General features: G+C 27.0%; 1 protein-coding gene across 2 annotated transcripts in view; it reads right to left on the bottom strand.

Moving 5' to 3' along the window:
* Positions 1 to 18,667, bottom strand: part of LOC129972622 (RUS family member 1-like) — a 35,656-nt gene that overhangs the window by 11,115 nt on the left and 5,874 nt on the right. For both annotated transcript variants that reach the window (XM_056086825.1, XM_056086824.1), the window contains exons 3-9: positions 18,107 to 18,221; positions 11,318 to 11,363; positions 9,549 to 9,581; positions 9,367 to 9,472; positions 5,600 to 5,772; positions 4,421 to 4,684; positions 959 to 1,041 (exon numbers count right to left, since the gene is read on the bottom strand). In XM_056086825.1, coding sequence (XP_055942800.1) covers positions 959 to 1,041; positions 4,421 to 4,684; positions 5,600 to 5,772; positions 9,367 to 9,472; positions 9,549 to 9,581; positions 11,318 to 11,363; positions 18,107 to 18,221 — 820 coding nt within the window. The remainder of the gene's footprint in view (positions 1 to 958; positions 1,042 to 4,420; positions 4,685 to 5,599; positions 5,773 to 9,366; positions 9,473 to 9,548; positions 9,582 to 11,317; positions 11,364 to 18,106; positions 18,222 to 18,667) is intronic.

The raw sequence follows: 18,667 nt of genomic DNA, 5'->3' as shown, positions 1-18,667 counted from the left end.
GAGTTGATTTGGTACTGTGCTTCTATAGTAGTAGAAAATAATTCAGAAAAAATCAGATATTTTATTAAAATTTCACAGATGAACAATTTTTTTGTATTATCATAAAATAATATCTCCATTTCCCTAGTTTTAAAGTCCTGAAAAATATATATTTAAAGATGGAAGTGCAGAATATATTAATAGCTAAAATATGTTTGCCAACAAAAAAAAATAGTTCAAGAAGTCTTAATTGAGAGATTTTTTGATACGCATATGACAGTTGCGCATACAACAGCAATATTTCAAGAAAATATTGAGATAAACAAATTTAATCTGCATGCAATTTTTTCCCTCTATTTTAAATTATTTATAATTTACTTCTCATAAAAGACCAGAAAACAATACAAACATCCAAAAATTATTTACTAATATTCAAAGGTATTCTAAACCTTTATAACTCTTCAAGTGACAAAAATGCATTTTGTTTATCCACCTCAATTCTACAAATAATGGATTCTAGTTTTCATTTCTTTAACAAGCATAATCATAAGTGGCCTAAATTATGAAATCAGAAAATAAGCATACTGTGATATAAATATTTTCACAAATTTTCATACTGCATTTATATAAAACTATATTTATAAAAAACTATATATACATTATCAATAATCTATTAAGCAGTTAATTAGTGAAATCTTAATTTGAAATAGCAAATTTAATACCCTTTATTTGAACCCAAAATCCAAAAAATGGTTGATTCTGCATAAGTATTAATATTCCTGTTAATACTTCAAATGCAATATTTCTTTGCAATAACTGTGCATACACTTTTAGTGTGATATTTCTTTATAATAAAGCTGAAGTAATTATTTTATTCCAAATAGAAACAAATCCCCATCTTACAGGCAAATAATAATAACAAGAATAAAATTTTATGTCACTCGCTTTTCAATTAGCAAAATGTTTCCAAATGGCTTACTTTTTGAAGATGTTATTCTTGAAACTCTCAACAAATAATCACAGTTTTCATATATCTTTAAAAACTGCTTCACTTCTTCACATCTAGAAAAGAAAAAAAAAGAAAAATGAGAAAATGATTTAGCAAAACGATTTGTTTAGAAAAAATGCAAATTTCTAATAAATTAAGCAAGCAAATTAATGGCAATTAAATATTTTTAATAATTATTTCTCACAAAATTGCAGATTTAAGTAAAATAATATATTATTAGACTGCATGTTTGAAAAGCAATCCGTTTTTTAATAAATAAAGCAATTCTTTTTATTATTATTATTTTTCCACTGGCATGAACAATTCTTTCAAAAACAAGTAAAGATGTCATTTGTTGTTTCAACTATTGAAGGAATAAAAGAAATATATATATATATATATATATATATATATATATATATATATATATATATATATATATATATATTGTTTTCGTTTAACTGCTTGTTTGATTAAAGAAAGGCATTGTGAAAGTCGATATGAAACATTGAATTACTTCTTGTAAAATTTAATTTGTTGAAAATATTGCTAACTTATTTCAGTTACTTTTTTAATTCTCTCAAATTGTAAAATTCAAAGATGTTTGGAAAGAAAATTTCTAAATGCACTAAAATTCCAGACTAACTCTACAATTTAAAGCAATAATTTATTGATTAGTAAGTTTAATGATTAATTTCATTGGGGATTTATCTTAGTAACATCTAATAGGATTTGTTTTTTTGGGTAATATTCAATAATGTAATAATGACAATTTCATTTCCCAATTTACATTTATAGAAGATCAATTCTTATCAGGATTACAGATATCATATTAATATATAAATTATAGTTACTTTCAATATCAGTTGGAAAAAATTTCAATACGGACCTTACTAAAGCAATACAGAAATTAAAATAATATTCAATTTTTTTTTAATTATGATTTTTCACCATGCTTTCCAGAAAGAAAATTTTTTAAGTAAAAATACATTGAATAACACTTAAATCTTATTAATAATATAACAGGGTTGCCACTCAAATCTGGGAAAAAAAATTTCATTTTTTTTCTTTCCCTGTACATATATTTAAGATACGAGGAAATGCTCCAATAGTACTCATGTGCTAGTTATAATGCAATATGATTTTAAGGAGTGGAAAAATGAAAGAAAGGAAGCAACAATTAACAGGTCTATATTTACATACGAAAAAAAATCTCTCTATTTATAATCCAGAATTTAGCAAAACAAAATTTATATATTAAGGGGGTGGGGGGTATATTACCTCTCATGCTCTTTAACTGTAAGTCACACAAAATTAATAAATAAAATAGAAAATGGTGAACAAAATAAAAACAATTTTGTTATTATGATACAAATCATTAAATGATTACTAAAAAAATAATATAAAGCAAGATTATTTTATTTAGTCATTTTTGTAAATTTATGTATTTGGGCATCCATTTCAGCAGATTTTTCAGCTATCAGTTCCATACAGTTTAACCTCGACATATAACTCGTGACACTTTTGTATGGCCTAATGTACATTTTTTTAGCTACTTCACTTCCAGGGAACATATGTGAAAATATTGCCGATTTCATTGCATGCATAAAGGAATGTGATGCAACAAGTTTTAAAGCCTATAAAAATTCAGCCTTAAATTATTATTCTGTAACTAAATAGTTTGAAATCAGTTGGACATTTAATTTGATGTTTTCAGATTTGACATGTCATCTTTTCCTGTATTCCTTTTATCCAACATCAATGATGACTCTTTGGAACTGGCAGGCAAGTCCTGTACGTTTTCCTATTTTTGCATGCACAGTAAGTGCCTATTTCCCAATATTACTTACTTATTATCTTCTTACTAGGCGAGCAGTACGCAACAAATGGATTTTGTGGAACTTCTTGAACCCATTCAGCAAAATCGGGATTTTTTTTTAATCTGTCCAATTTGTTTTAAATACAGACTCTGTGCAGTTCATTGTTTTTAAAAAAATTTCTAATCTACTTTGAGTAAGCTCACAGTTTCTCAAATAATAAACAAACTAATCAATGACTCAAATATGATACCACTGCTCTGCCTCCACATATTGAAATGTTCCCACCAGAGAACTGTATTCTATTCTTTCACACAATTACAGAAGTCTTGTGCATGCTCATTAGCTAAAATTCGGGAATCCCATGGAAATATAAGTCTAACAGCAAATCAAAATTGGACTGATCTATACAGAAAAAAAGAGAAGAGAATAGAGAAGGGGCAAGTTTCTGTATTACACAATTACAAATGGTGTTTTCCATGACTGCAGTCTTTTATTATTGCAATCTTTAGAGCTCGGCTTTTTTTAGACGAGGAAAAAAAATAATAACTAAGAAACTTAAAATTTCCTGTTTTTATCAAAATTTTCAAATTTTCTTGTGTTTTTTTGTCAATTTTTAAAGCCCCTGTTTTTTTTAACTTTTTTAGGTTTTCCTGGTAGTGGCAAGAAAAGGTTATCAAAGTAGCAAATCAAATGTAGGAAAGCAATTTACAAAGACATTCAAGAGTTTCTATTAAATAAGTATATAACATTATTTTGGTTGAAGTAGAGTACAGGTTTGAAGACATAAACAAGACGTTGTATTTTTAATTTTGTTTTATTTTCTCTTTAATATCCATTTCGGGAAAGCAATTTATTTACAAGCAGACAGGGTGCGGCACAAAAGCAGAAGTAAGAAAGAAAGACGAAACAAATGATCACCAGTCTTATATAACATAGGATTTCCGGCCACATGCCGATGGAATACATATGTTGACCTTTGACAAGGGCAACAGAAATATCACTTTCATTTGATACATAGTACTGATGGCGCATTAGTTTTACAAAGAAATTAATTAAATTGAAAGTGGAATTGGATCACAAAATAAGAGAATATTTTTAGAATGAAGTTACTATGGGCTAAATTAAGATAAAATCTTGGAAATTAATTAAATTGAAATTAGAATTAAAATATCATCACATATTATATATATTTACATAATTGGAGTGAATGTACAATATATTACATATAATACACCTACAAATAACATTTTATTTGCACCTTAAACTATCTACAGATAACCTTTAACCAGAAAGTACAGAATATGCAAATAAAGTCATATTCAAAGACACTTGGAAATAAACCTTTTCATAAAAAATTCTTCTCTGAATAAAATTAATTGAAAAATAAGAATTTAAAAAATAATAATAAAGCCTTTATGAGTAAAATTTTTGCCTTTATATCTAAATTTTGAAGTCAAGAATATATGATAAAAAAAGGTTTGTTAGAACACTATGTTGTTCGAATCCAATAACACTGAAACTTCATTCAGAATTCTTTTCAAATGTTTTATTTGAAAGCAGGATGTAAGTGCTTCAAATATTAATACATTGTACATCTAAATAAATTTATAATATTTAAATAAGAACAACTTACCGCCTTCTTCTAATAATATTCTTAAATGAAGATCCTGCTTTAATCTGAAAATTATCGAAAAAACTCATATAAAATAAATTTTCTTTTTGATTTACTTCAGTTACAGTCAAGAATTTCCTGTTTTGTAATCCTTCATTCATATAATGATTAGTATATATATGAAATCGAGATTCATTAAATGTTTCCATAACAACCGAAGTAACAGCACAATAATTTGCTATTAAATGAATAGAAGCCATCAATACATATACAATCCATGTTAACCTATAAATAAAAAATATATATATATAAGTAATGCATATAGACAAAAAAAAAAAATTGTTACAAATTCAATTTAAAATTTTACATTAATTTCTATTTAGTTTTCAAGCGTTGAGTGGCTTTTTTATTATGCCCATGAATTAGTATAAAGACTTAGAACATTGACTACTAATAATAAAGTATTGCAAGGAATACAGTTTCAAGAGATAATTTTACATTCCTTTTTTACAGAATGAAAATTTTAAAAGATAGAAGTTCTCAAAACTCATCAAGATGATTAAAAAAATGTATATAGAAACAGTTTTAACAAAAATTTGATATAAATGCACAAATTTTCAAATATATACTCAAATTTCTTCAAAAATTATATTTGAAAAGAAAACTTCATTTTTATCTAGAGGAAATTCGTAAAATACATTCTTGTTTTTTCTTGTGTAGAGAACATATTACTTTTCCAAATATATATTACTTTTCCAACTTAACATAATAAAACATAAATTCAAAATACATATTTAGTATCCAAAGAAAAAGAAACAATTCAGCACAATACAAAATCTGACTCTTTTTTCTTCCTTTTTTTTGACACAAATAAAATAAAAGGTTAGCTCATATCTAACACTTTTTTCAATCAAATACATATTTTTTACGGTATGCAAGCAAAACAATATTATTATGCAATTATTTTACAGGTACCAAATTAATAGACAGTAAAAATTAAAATGCACATAAAAAGTGTTTTTACAGATAGAATAACCTTATATGCATGTACCTGGAACAAAGACATTTACATTAATGAAATGGAGCAAAAAAGTTGGAATTTAGGAAGAATATAAAGAATACATAGAATTCTTGTTACGTTTTAGATTTCCTCTAAATATCTACTTTCATTTAAAACTTTCAGTTTTAGACAAAACTTACACCATGCTTTGAGTAACAAATGGAAGAATGATCAAGCTGACAAGCAGTGCAAAAAGATTCACTAGAGTCTCCTGGCTACCATCTTTAGCAGACACATCTGCCATATTATTTTTTCTGGCTTGATGCTGCGTTAATGCAGCTCTAGTACATCCACCAGCAACTCCAACTATGGACTGAAGAAAATACCAATAAAAATATAATCCAAAACTATATTCAGAATTTAGAATGAAAAGGATATGATAGCAATCATGAAAAGTTATTTTTCATTGAAGAGGATCACAAATGAATACTAATTTTTATAACAGAAACAGAATTATTTAGTGCAATATGTTCTACTAAAGGCGACTCAATTTTTTTTCACTTAATGGAAATATTGAAACCTAAAAGTTTTATAAATTATTTTCTTTTTTTCATTTCTTGAAGATGTTTATGCTAATTTAAATAAATTAATGGATATATTTAAAATAAGTGAAAGCTGACAGCTTCCCGGAACTTCTGATAATATTAATTGCAAGATGAATGGTTAGCAAACTTCTTTTATATATTTTGAGGAAATTTTTTTCAGATGTAATACAACATATTCTATAAAAATGAGGCAAACACTATGTGAGACATTAGTCATCCCTTAAATCAGCAGCTATGGTCCAATATTTTCAGATTCATTGCAAAGTTTGTGACGATGGCAAGCATGTCTATTCTTCAACTGTGAATTTCTTTGTATTCACCGAAAAACGAATAAGATCTATTTGCGGTGAAACAAAAGAACACTTTCATACTTGTGGATCACTAACTCACTTGTCAAGCAGTACAGGAGCCATTCAGCTTCTAAATTTGCATTGGCCATTAGCTGCATCTTAAGGCTATATCATAAAATAAAAATTTGGTTTAACTCAAAGGAATCATTGTCTCAAAATAACCTAAATAAAAAAAATTTAATTTAATAATTTTATAACGTTTTTTAAGATTGCTTTTAAAATAAAAACAAGTCATTGAAAAATGTTATTCTATATCAAAACACATTCATAATCCTATAATAACATTCATAATCCTATAATAATAACATTCATAATCCTATATTAATTAATGACTTGTTACCAATAAAAGAGTTTGTTGGTAAGTCGTCAACAAAAAAAAAGAACACTTTTCTAACTTTGTTATTTATCATCGAATCTTCACAAATTTGCTATTGACAGAAATGACTTGAGAGAACAGGTTTATTGAGGTAAACAAACTGATTAACCGAATTAATTCACTACTACCTCAAAGTTTTTCCATTAAGGCTATCAATTTGTCGCAATATATATATATTAGTCAAATTATGTACTACTAATCAGTTTTCAAAAAAGTAAGAAAATATATAAAATTACAATTTTTTGTCAATATTATTTTTCTCAATTTTTCAAGATTTGCACATTTTATTACTATATTTTAGAGTAATAATGATTGTTAATGCAGTTAAAATCAATTGTGAATATAATCTTGGTATAAAATAAAAGTTGATACATTCAATTTTAATTTTTAAAAAAATTTAAGTATAAATTTATAAAATAACATTCTTCTCTATATATTTTGACATTATTATAGAGAAGAATGCACCTCTTCAAATAAAAATACGTTCTTTTAAATTAAATGCCATAAAACAATTTGTCCTTTTAAACTTGTAGAAATGTTTATTTTTTAAATATTCTGTAAATTTGAAAAAAATGATAAAAAAAATAATTTCCACAATTAGAAAATGCAAAAATTGACAAATTAAATATACATACTTAATCTTACACAAATATTTTTTTTAATCCAAAAACCTTTTTGTTTTAAAGAGGAAAGCTATTGTTTACATTTCAAATTGAGAATTTGTCTTAAAATATACAATTCTTTAGACAAAAATAGTGAATTAACTAAAACTAAAAATGTCTTGAATATGAATTGTCTGTGAAAAATAAAAACAAAGTTGATATTCTTATTTTAAACAATAAAAAATAATATCGATAAATAAAACAGTTTTCTCTTTACCATACTGCAAACGAAGTTATTGAGAACATGTTTAAAAAAAATATTGATTTGTAGTTTATGTCACCATTTAAATTTCGTACTATACATTCAAAATTATTTGTATTTTGATAAATTTTTATGTATTATATAACTTTTTAAAATATTATGTGAAAAATTTATCAGTCAGTGAATTTAAAATAATTTTATTTTTATCATTAAAAGATTTCATACATGATAACCAAAACATTTTACGAAGAGAAATTTAAAGGAGATTCGAACATCTTGTTTGAAATGTCATTAAAAACAATGTTTTATGTTTGTTTATTCGCTATCTCTATTTTATTTTCTATAATTTGCTTCTAATTATATAATACTAATTAAGAGCACACATATAAAAGCATTTAAAATCTTTAAAATATATGTTTACTATTAGAGTACAAAATTGGATGGGCATTTCAATTATGGCTTAACAAGTATAGATTCCTGTCATCACTCTGAAGGAAGGGAAAATTCCATTCTGTTTTCATTGAAAAATATACCCCTGGTTTTTAGGCACTAGAATTCTTATACTAGCCAGGCTAATGAAGTTTATAACTATCTTCATGTTTTTGTCAGCACTTGAAGAAAATATAATATTCAAAGATTTCTCATCAAAATGCTAGCAAACTTTCTATGATTTTTAGGAATTTCACAAATTTTCTTATTGACTTAACTTTCACTCTATTTTAGGAGCTCTTTGTTTAGTTGCTATAATTCAGTTTGATAGTCTGCATTTTCTTCAGCACTATGGACAAGATCAATAGCCTTAACAGCTTCTTGATCTAGTACTTATATTATTTTTTATATTATTATTTCTTATGAAAGATTTTATTTTAGTCTACATGAATTCCACATTTCTTATTTATGCTTTCATCGCTTGATGTGGACTTTTCTCTACCCATTCACTCATCCCATGACACAGGAATATGAATATTTCATTATTATTAAAATCTCTCAATAAAAATTAAATCTCCATTCAAGGTAGGGATTATGTTGTCGTCCCCATTAAAATTGTTTTTACTTGATTTAGTAATCAATTTAGTTATTTTTCTTATTATAATCATGATAGATCTCAACTTCTAAATTGTTAGCCTAAGATTCATAACTGCATTCCGATATTAAGAATAAGAGGTTAATATCTCACCATGAAAGTCAAATATGTTACACAGTATCATTAGAAGAAAACTGAAAATAAAACAAACCACAAATAGAGAACTGCATTCTTTCATTGTATTTAAACAATTTTTTAAGAATGCTACCTAACTTCTGTCAACTTAATCTTATATATTAGTCCTTCTATTTCACATGCGTCGATTTATAGCGTAAGAAAATCTAGCATTTTAAGACGATGCTAACTGAAGAGAAATCCAATATGTCCAAAAGATTCACAATTTTCGAAAGTATTAAGTGCAGAAAGCTATACAAAACAAAGCAATTTAAGTCTGCAAGGCATTTAAAAAAATCAAATGATATAAGCTAACTTAACATTATAATCACGGAAGGAAAGGTATCTTAATAGATATTAATAAAATATTTTCACAAAAATAAATTTGAACATGTTTTTAGTAAACATTATTAAATTTGTAAATTATTAAAGAAAGTATCTATGTTGAAGTATTGCTTGTTTCTATACTAATTGTACTTAAAAACATACTTGTTATAAAAGTGAACTAATGCAGACTAAATTACATATCATAACACAAAAGAAATAAATGTAGAAATAATTAACAAAGAATTACCTTCATAAGTCCAGACACGCATATCATGAGCATAAAATGTTTTTGAAAATGAACTGAAGCTAAATCTATAAACATTGCAAGGTCATTTAAACCATCAGCAAACAGCCTAAAAGGAAATATATATATATTGATCTGATCTTAAAAAACTTTCACTGAGGAAGAATCCAAAATTTTTTTCTTACCTCCATTTTTTACAATCACTATCCAAATTGGTCCTACAAAATATAAAAATCCACAATTACGATTTAAGCAGAAATATCTATACTCATTCTATTCTAATCGTACCTGAATGGCTTCACCAATAATATAACAAATATTAGGGAAACTGTGTATACTTCTTCTAAGCAACTTTGACTTTTTGGGGGAAAATACATTCAATTCATATTTCGACCATTATAGAAAGAAATTCCACTGTGAAACATGAAATTCATATATTTCTGAATATATGCAACTTGCTCTGACTATATAAGAAGTTATGTAAGCATTTTTCAACAAATGAAGACTTAGTGGTGGAATTCATTTGATCAAATCACACCTTATTTTTTTAAGTGTTTTATCAACAAGATAGCAATATTTCTATAGTACTTACAGCATTTTGGCATTTAAAAGGTTTAGACAGAGGATTTCTGATAATTACAAATTATCTTGTAATTTGTAGAGATCAGAATATTTGCAATTTACACCTCGATGACTCTGAAAATTAATTCAACCACAAGCAATTGCAATGTATATCACGGAAATTGGACATACCATATAGGTATGATAATGGAGAGAGTTATGAGAAGTGTCCCGAAATTTTATTTTTTTGAGATATCCTACATTCAGAAATTATTTTCTAGTGATAATGAGGTAAAGAAAACATTTACTTTAACATTTATTGCTTAAAAGATGAACGACCTTGGCAGGTATTATGAAGTGATGAATCCCGTTTAAACTTAAATGACCCCATTAAACACACACAACAACCATACCTGGTTGAACACAAATTTTCACATTCATCAACAAAGTCTGTAGCATGCTCCAAAAGTAAAACTATGTTAAAATATGAATTCAGTTACTTCTTTACAGAAGATAGGATAACAGAGACAATAGCACGTTCTGTGACTGATTCTAGGCATGCATTGATGGAACTTTGTCATTCTATCACTTTGACAGAGAAATTGTCTTCCACATTCTTCATAGAAGATGGTGCACCCCAGCACAACTTGTTTACTGTTCAAGCATTATAATGGCAAAACATTTGAAATGACAGAATGACTAGTAGAAGGTTTTCAACATGTTGACTGCCTCAGTCACTCTTGTAACTTAAAATTTGTATTAGATGAAAATCCTAGAGCAAAATGTGAAAGATAAACAGTACCTTATCCGTAATGATAATAAGGTCCAAATGCAATAACAAAGTTATTACACAAATCTTTTTTTTATTCATACTATCTATTTTTTGTAGTTAATTATATTTTATTGCAAAAAAAAAAAAAAAATCTTGCATGTTAAAATATTTTTTTATGATTGACATTTATTCCATTTCCACATAATAGTGCACATTAATAAATATTGTTAGGCATGTTAAAAACATATGCAAATTGTTTTCTCTGCAATGTCATTTCTTCCTCTTGTGAACAAAATATTTTTTCCCCCCAAATCACATATTAGCATGCATACAAAAGGTAGATGAAATTGGTCAAGCAAGTTTCCCTACAGAGAAATCTAAGTGCCTCCTGTTTAATTTGGACCACATTGCATTAAAAAATAAATAGTTTCATGTATCTAAAATTATATTTTCAAATCAATCAACATAAATACAGTAACCAGAAATTACTAATACACTTTCATTCCTTTTTCCTTTATTCTTTAAACAATAAGATGATTAAAATTTCATTTTAAAAAAACTGAAAATCTAAGTTTTAAAACTATAGAATCAAGGAAGAAAAAATTTACATTTCAGTCTTACCCTTGAAACCACGCAAACGTTATACGACCAACCATAGATACTCCATCTAAAATAATAGTAATAAAAAAAACTTTTTTAGTACTATAAAAAGTAGTAATAAAATAATCAAATTTAAATACATATAATCATTAACATTTTTTCAATAAAGCTTTTTTTTTTCTTTTTATTGTGAAATGGAGAATAAACATTTTTTCAATTTAATTAAAGGAAGTCAGCAGAATAGTAATATTTATAAGGAAAGCCTGGGTGGTCAGCCTATAATCTCTAATCCCTAATGGAGCTGTTGAAAGATAGCAGTGCAAACATATTATAACTTAATAATGCAGTGCATAGAAGTTTAAGAGTTTTGGTAGTTGTTATTAATAAAAAAAATTAAGCAAACAAAACTAATTATTCCTAACAAGGGAAAAGATTAGCTCTAGATATGCACCCAAATTTTGTCTTCATGAATATATGCACAATCATTGATACATTTACTTGAAAATGTAATTATTAATTTGAGTAAGCATACAATATCCCATTAGATTTACAGTAGTCTCATCTTGTTCTCAAAAATGTATAATATTTTTCAGTGTTTTCTTTCTTTATAGTGTTACATTGTTCCTTGAGAAAGAAAAAAAGGAGAGAACAGGCTTGTAATCATGTTCAATACACTATAATTTTCTAAGTGTTTCACTTAGCCATAATCATATATGGCCAAGTATATGTTACAATATGGTTATAAATTTTTACATAGTGTCTGGATTAAAAATGACTTCATTGAAACTTTTTTTTACTGGATTTTTTTTAGAAATAAATTTAACTTAATTTGTTGATTATATTTTATGTGTACATGTTTACAATGAAAGTATTGTCATCATCTTAGCAATAAATGCACTCATTTACCTACAAATGTAAATATCCATACACATGTACTTATGTCCTAATAAATGCTAAAAAACATTTGAAAGACTGGTTAAATTTTTGGCTTATCCATCAACTAGAATTGGAAAAACTCATACCATTACATCAAAGTGGATTTCGCAAAGGTAGATCTACTCCAGACAATATTCTACAGCTGGAAACGGAAATCCGTAATGCATTTGTGTTCAGAAATCATTTAGTCTCGATATTCATAGATATAGAAAAGGCATATGATCAGACTTGGCATTATGGGATACTTCGAACCCTCTTTGAGTTTGGGTTTCGTGGTCAATTACCGCTTTTTATTAAAAATTTTTTGTCTCATCGGATTTTTAAGGTCCATGTTGGAGCAACATTCTCTGACTCTTTTATTCAAATGGAAGGTGTTTCTCAAGGTAGCATACTAAGCATTACCCTTTTTATCATTCATATTTCTAAAATTCTTTTAATACTTCCTTCATCAGTTTTAAGCACATTATATGTTGATGATTTACAAATTTCTTGCCAGGGATCAAACATGTGATTGATTGAAAGACAGTTGCAAACTGCTGTGAATAGTCTTGTCAAATGGTGCGATCAGAACAGATACATAGTTTCATCAAGTAAAAGTAGTTGCATCCATTTTTGTAGAAAACACAGTATTCACCATGAACCTGAAATTTATATACACAATAAAGTTCTTCCCGTGGTCCAAGAATTTCGTTTTCTAGGGGTAATTTTCGACCGAAAACTCGCTTTTTCACCCTCACACCTCATTTCTACGAAAGAATTGCAAAAAAAAAAATGCTAATTATTCTAAAGGTTCTCTCCAACACATCTTGGGGGACTGATAGGACATCATTAATCCGAGTTTATGAAGCTTTAATTCTATCTCGGATAGACTATGGTTGTATAGCATATGATTCTACCAACATTTCTACTTTGAAAAAACTTGATACAATCCATCATTCTGCTCTCAGGATTTGCTCTGGAACTTTCCGCACATCCCCAGTGCAAAGTTTATATGTGATGTGCCATCAACTTCCACTTTCTCTGCATTGCCAGAAATTATCATTGCAATATTATTTTAAGATTTTATCTATACCTAAACATCCTTTAAATTATACCACTCTGAATCAATTCTTAGAGCGAATTTAAAATGCTCTTCCTACGGCTACCCATCCATTTTATGAATGCATGAAATCTTTCATTTCTGACACACAACTCTCTGAAGTGAGAATATTGTCTGTTGACCATTTCTACTTTCCTCCCTGGAATACACTACTGATTTCTCACATAAACCCATTTATTGGCTTCAAAAAATCTTGTATTGATACACACTCACTTCAGCGACTATTCCTTGAGCATCGCGCTCAATTCAACAATTATAAAACAATCTTTACGGATGGTTCAAAAATGATGAATCATGTCGATTTTGGCGTTATTTTAGATAACACTTCTTACAATTATATTCTCCCCAAATACTGTTCAGTATGCACGGCAGAAGCAACTGCTATTTTATATGCTCTACAAAGTGCTTCTTCATTTGACACTCGTAAATTTTGAATATACACAAACAACATCAGAGTTTTGCAACAGTTACAAAATTTTGATTATCCTTGTCATCCAATTATTGCACAAATCATGGAGCAACTATCAATATTGGTCAACAGAGATTTTGACATAATTTTCTGCTGGGTACCGAGTCATGTTGGAATCCATGGCCCAAACTCACCAAAAACAGTACCAAAACTAGATTAATGTAGGAACGAGTGTCAATCCCTCATCATTAATTTCTAAGTACAATTAACGATGAAAGAGCCAAAACTCTAACTAAAAAAAACTAATAAACATGTTGTTTGGTTGTTTGTTTTTGCCATTAAATTACCAATCCTCCTGTTAATTAATAAGTACCCAAATAAATTCTTTAAATTTGAATCTTTATATTTTAGGCCATTTTGGGCCTAAGAAAAAAAAAAGAAAAAGGCATATTTGAAATTACATCATTTTGTCTCTGAGCATGCTAAACTCAAAAATGGAACAAGTTAGAGCATTTGAATGAAATTTTGGATAAATCATAGAGCTGTGATACTGATAGAGGGAGTGCAACCTTACTTTGGTGTAGGACAAGATAAAATCACGTGACTTGTGGACAGAGTTTGTGTTCACTGTAACTGCATTCTCCGTTCTCCATTATATTTCAATGGCAGATTTTTTTCTCGCTTTTAACTGATGGATTTTAAAACTTATTTAAGCCAAGGTTAACTATTTCTGTGCAATTGGATGCAAAGAAAAAGCTTCTAAGGATAGTTCTGTATTATTTCACAGGTATGTACATTATTCTGTTAATATCCATTTTAAGTCAATTTAAAATTTCGTAACCTCCATCATTCAGTGATTTTGGTGTTAAAACTGAATAATATTTCATAGTTTGGTTTAGTTATTGTATTCCATTTATTTAATTTGTTATTAAGCTTCATTTAAACTCATATAACTGCATTATATTTTGTTACTTGCTTTATTTTAATCTCGAATGTGTTGCAAGTGCTTGGCGTGATTTTTTCTCACCAATACAAGTGTTTACATAAACACTATTGACCATTTAACAATTGTGTATTTATTTTAGTGCAAATAAAGTTCCTTATTATTTCCAATATACTTCTTTTTTTACCATAAATATTCGAATCGTATTATACTGTAAAAGATATTAAATCATCATTGTGAATGAAATAGTGAAACTAAAACATTTTATTGAAAATGTTATATAGTAAAATTTCATAAATGTGCTAGCAGTAATTGCATGTTTTTATAAATTTTAATTAAGATCTAAAAAGAAAATAGTGGATATTCTAAAGATAAACTATTAAAAAAGAAATGCTATCTTTACAGATAAAAATTTTGTCTGAATGTTAACATTTATTAATAACTTGCGATATGCACATACCCTAAAATCACTGTTTTCGTAAAAATTTTGAATTTCCTTATTATTTTGTATTAAATCAACACATTTAAGATTCCAAAAATGATTTAATTTTGTTTCTGCAGTAGTTAGAAGCAAAGTTACCATCAACACTATAAACCAGAAGCGAAATATTTAAAACTGATATTAACAAGGAGAAGGCACGAGGTTTAAAATTGAGTTCAGAATGAGATCTTGTATAATGATAGTATACATTTAGAATGTTTATTAATGAAAATATAAGACTCAATAGTCAACCTTAAAACTTTCAAATTAGCTTATATACTAATAATGTGTTACCCGAATGAGCGCTCGAGTAGTGTAGTAGTTAGGGCACTGGCATAGCATTCAGAAAACCTGGATTCGATTCTAAACTAGTGTGTGTTGTTTTTTTTTTCTTTCAAAATAATTTAACAGTTTTAATTAAAATCTTTTTCATTTTTTAAGAAAAAATAAATATTATTCAGAATATTCAAGGAAATAAAAAGACTTGGGTCACTTTTATAATCTGCTTTTATTATAAAAAGTTTTTTTTTTTTTTATCTGTATGAGATAATGATAAAAGTATTTGAATATGTAATGTAAAATTAAAGGATGTTTTTGAGTAAAGAAAAGAAATAAAATGTTTATTTAAAGAAGAGAAATACTCACCTTTGATTAGTGCAGAAAAACAAAGTAAAAAAGTAAATATAATTTAAATCAATAAACTCGGCTATTAATGTAAAAAAGAAAACATTATTTTCGAAACCAGTTTGCTTAGTTTTCAAAGAATGAATATATATACGTATATAAATGGTTATATATATATATATAAATTGTTTAGGAAATGTTAACCAGAAATGAAAACCGTCCGGACACAATGCCGGGAAACAAAACCTTGCGCGGCAGTTTTTGAATATGCCAAAATTTGCAACATGGCGCAAAAAAAGGCAGATTTCTTACAAATCACATGGCTCATGTTGCGTACACTTGTTTAGACTAGAAACAAGCGACCAACTACCTCCATTTATATCAGCTCTATGGAAAATATTATCTAAAAGAATTCCATCTATCTTACCACCTATGTGCAAATAGAAAACAAACAAAAATAAAAACTAGATGGCTGAAACTTTGCAAAGCTTAATCATCAGACTTGTATATTTTTATCAACTTTTGAAATTTCAGTTCAGATAGCTCCTTTAAGCCTATCAATTCCTATGTATTGAAAACATGATTCCTCATAAACACAACATGCTAGAAATATGACAAAGAAGAAATGCTAGAAATAATATTTGAAATAAATATTTTATGAATTATACAAGACAAAGAACTTTCAAATAAAGGTACTTATTAATGGTGAAAGGGCCCAAACTCGCCAAATACTGTACAAATAACAAATAAATTAATGAATTCTGCCAAGCATATTATCATGCTACAATTTCTCAAACTAGAAGTTTAAAACTATAATTTTTCATAAATGCATTTGCAAAGAGGAGAATATTTTGTAACTCAGAGGGAATCATTTTATGGACAATTTGAAATTATCTTTCCCAAAATTAAAAGAATTTATAAATGAGTACACAACTTTAAGCTATTGAGAATATAAATAATAGATGCTAATTTTCATATTTTAGCATTAATTAACTTACTGAATGGAAAGAAATGAAATTATTTCTATCTCTATATCATCGTCTACTTGCAAACGACAACTGCCAGTAAAAGAGTAAAATTTACTTAAACATTTCTCTAGTCAATTTGTTCTGCAATCAAATTTTATATCAAGTGAGAGGAAAAAAACATTCATTCATTAAAAGAAAGCAAGAATATATGATAGATTAAAATTGCCTGATTTAAAAACAAATTTAATATTTAGCTGTGATATTATAATAGCCATTTAAGCTGGTATGAAAAGTAAAACTATAAATTGAAATAAATTTAATATATAGTATTATGTGCATACCTCAAAAACTACTTGAGGTATGCACACAATTTTTTTTGGATCCTGACATTTTAGTATAGCAGCTTTTCTTCTATGCAAAAATTTTACTATGTTACAATTCATTTTTTTCCCCACATTCATATTTTAAAATCCATAAAAATATTAAATTTGTATTATTTATGCATTTGTAATGATTTAATGAAATATGATAATTTTCTTTTCATGAGTGAAAGAATTTTTGAGAAATATATAATAGTTTCCGAGATATTGCCAAACATTCATACAATTCACTTAACATTGAAAGCAATATTTATACCCTCTAACTCTCAAAATTATCATTATAATTCTATTACATTTTATTAAGAGATTAATTTTATGCTGACAAATCGATTCAGCTAAAAAAAAATCTGATTGTCAAAAAGAAAAAATGTTAAGGTAGTAGACTTGGCTAATCAATTTTTTGATTGGGAAGAATCCTCTCTAGACATTTCCATTGACACTAACTTTGCAAAAATACAATAATAAGCCAAAAAGTTACAGAGGTAATCCATTTTTTTGTTGATGACTGTACAAAAATACACAGTTCAAAAATGTGTTCTAAAATACTATTTTAGTGTCATATTATTGTCTTTCAAGATTCATTATGGTAGAACATCAACATTCCTCAGTGGCAGAAAACACCTTGCTTGCTGTATGTTGGAAAAAGGAAAGAGCCGGTATATATTTTCATCTGTTTAATGAATGGAGAAACTTAAATTTATATGCCATTTACTTTCTGAATGCAAAAATAAACATTTTGGAGTTTTGCCACAGTACTTCACTAAGGTAACATATATATATAAATCATTTTGCAAATCTGAAAGTCAGATGATGAAATTAGTCATAAAGAAATATGAAATATAGCAACAGATATTTGGTTGCATATGTCAAAAAGATCTGGGTGAAAAAAGTTTGCTTGACATTTTAATTTCTCTCAGAAAATTCATGCAAAATTTTACAAAAATAATGTTAATTCAAAAGAGAAACATACCTTTCAACAACCATGTAACAGTAGCAGCAATAGCAGATGCATTTTCATCACCAACACCAACCCCTTTTAAAACAGCATGAGTACAAATGCTTCCAGTTATACTGCTAGCAAATGCCTACAAAAAACAAAACAAAAAGCTTCAAATTATAATTAATATAATACAGTGCATTGAATATAGTAATAAATGTTTTCTAAAATATGTATTTAAAAAACAACTAAAACAATACATAAACTTCCATATTGATATAATTAGGTTGAATATACAGCAAAGAATTGTTTTATTACAAATTTAAAAAATTCCAAATTAAAATTATAAAATTTCTACCAGATAGCATAGCATAAAAACTAGTGATGTTTTATTATATACTGCTTTAACATTCAAAATATAGATGAAACCACTCCTTTAATTTATATTCTGATATCATTAGACTTAGAAGAAATATAGAATTATTTCACAAGTAAATACATTACAAAACAAATTGAAAACTCAATAAAAAATTCTAATAATTATTATAACATTATTTCATGAATCATTTAGCTAACAAATAAATTTTCTGCACA

The sequence above is a fragment of the Argiope bruennichi genome, chromosome 6 (assembly GCF_947563725.1).
Source record: "Argiope bruennichi chromosome 6, qqArgBrue1.1, whole genome shotgun sequence".
NCBI lineage: Eukaryota > Metazoa > Arthropoda > Arachnida > Araneae > Araneidae > Argiope > Argiope bruennichi.
This window is presented reverse-complemented; position numbering and strand designations above follow the sequence as displayed.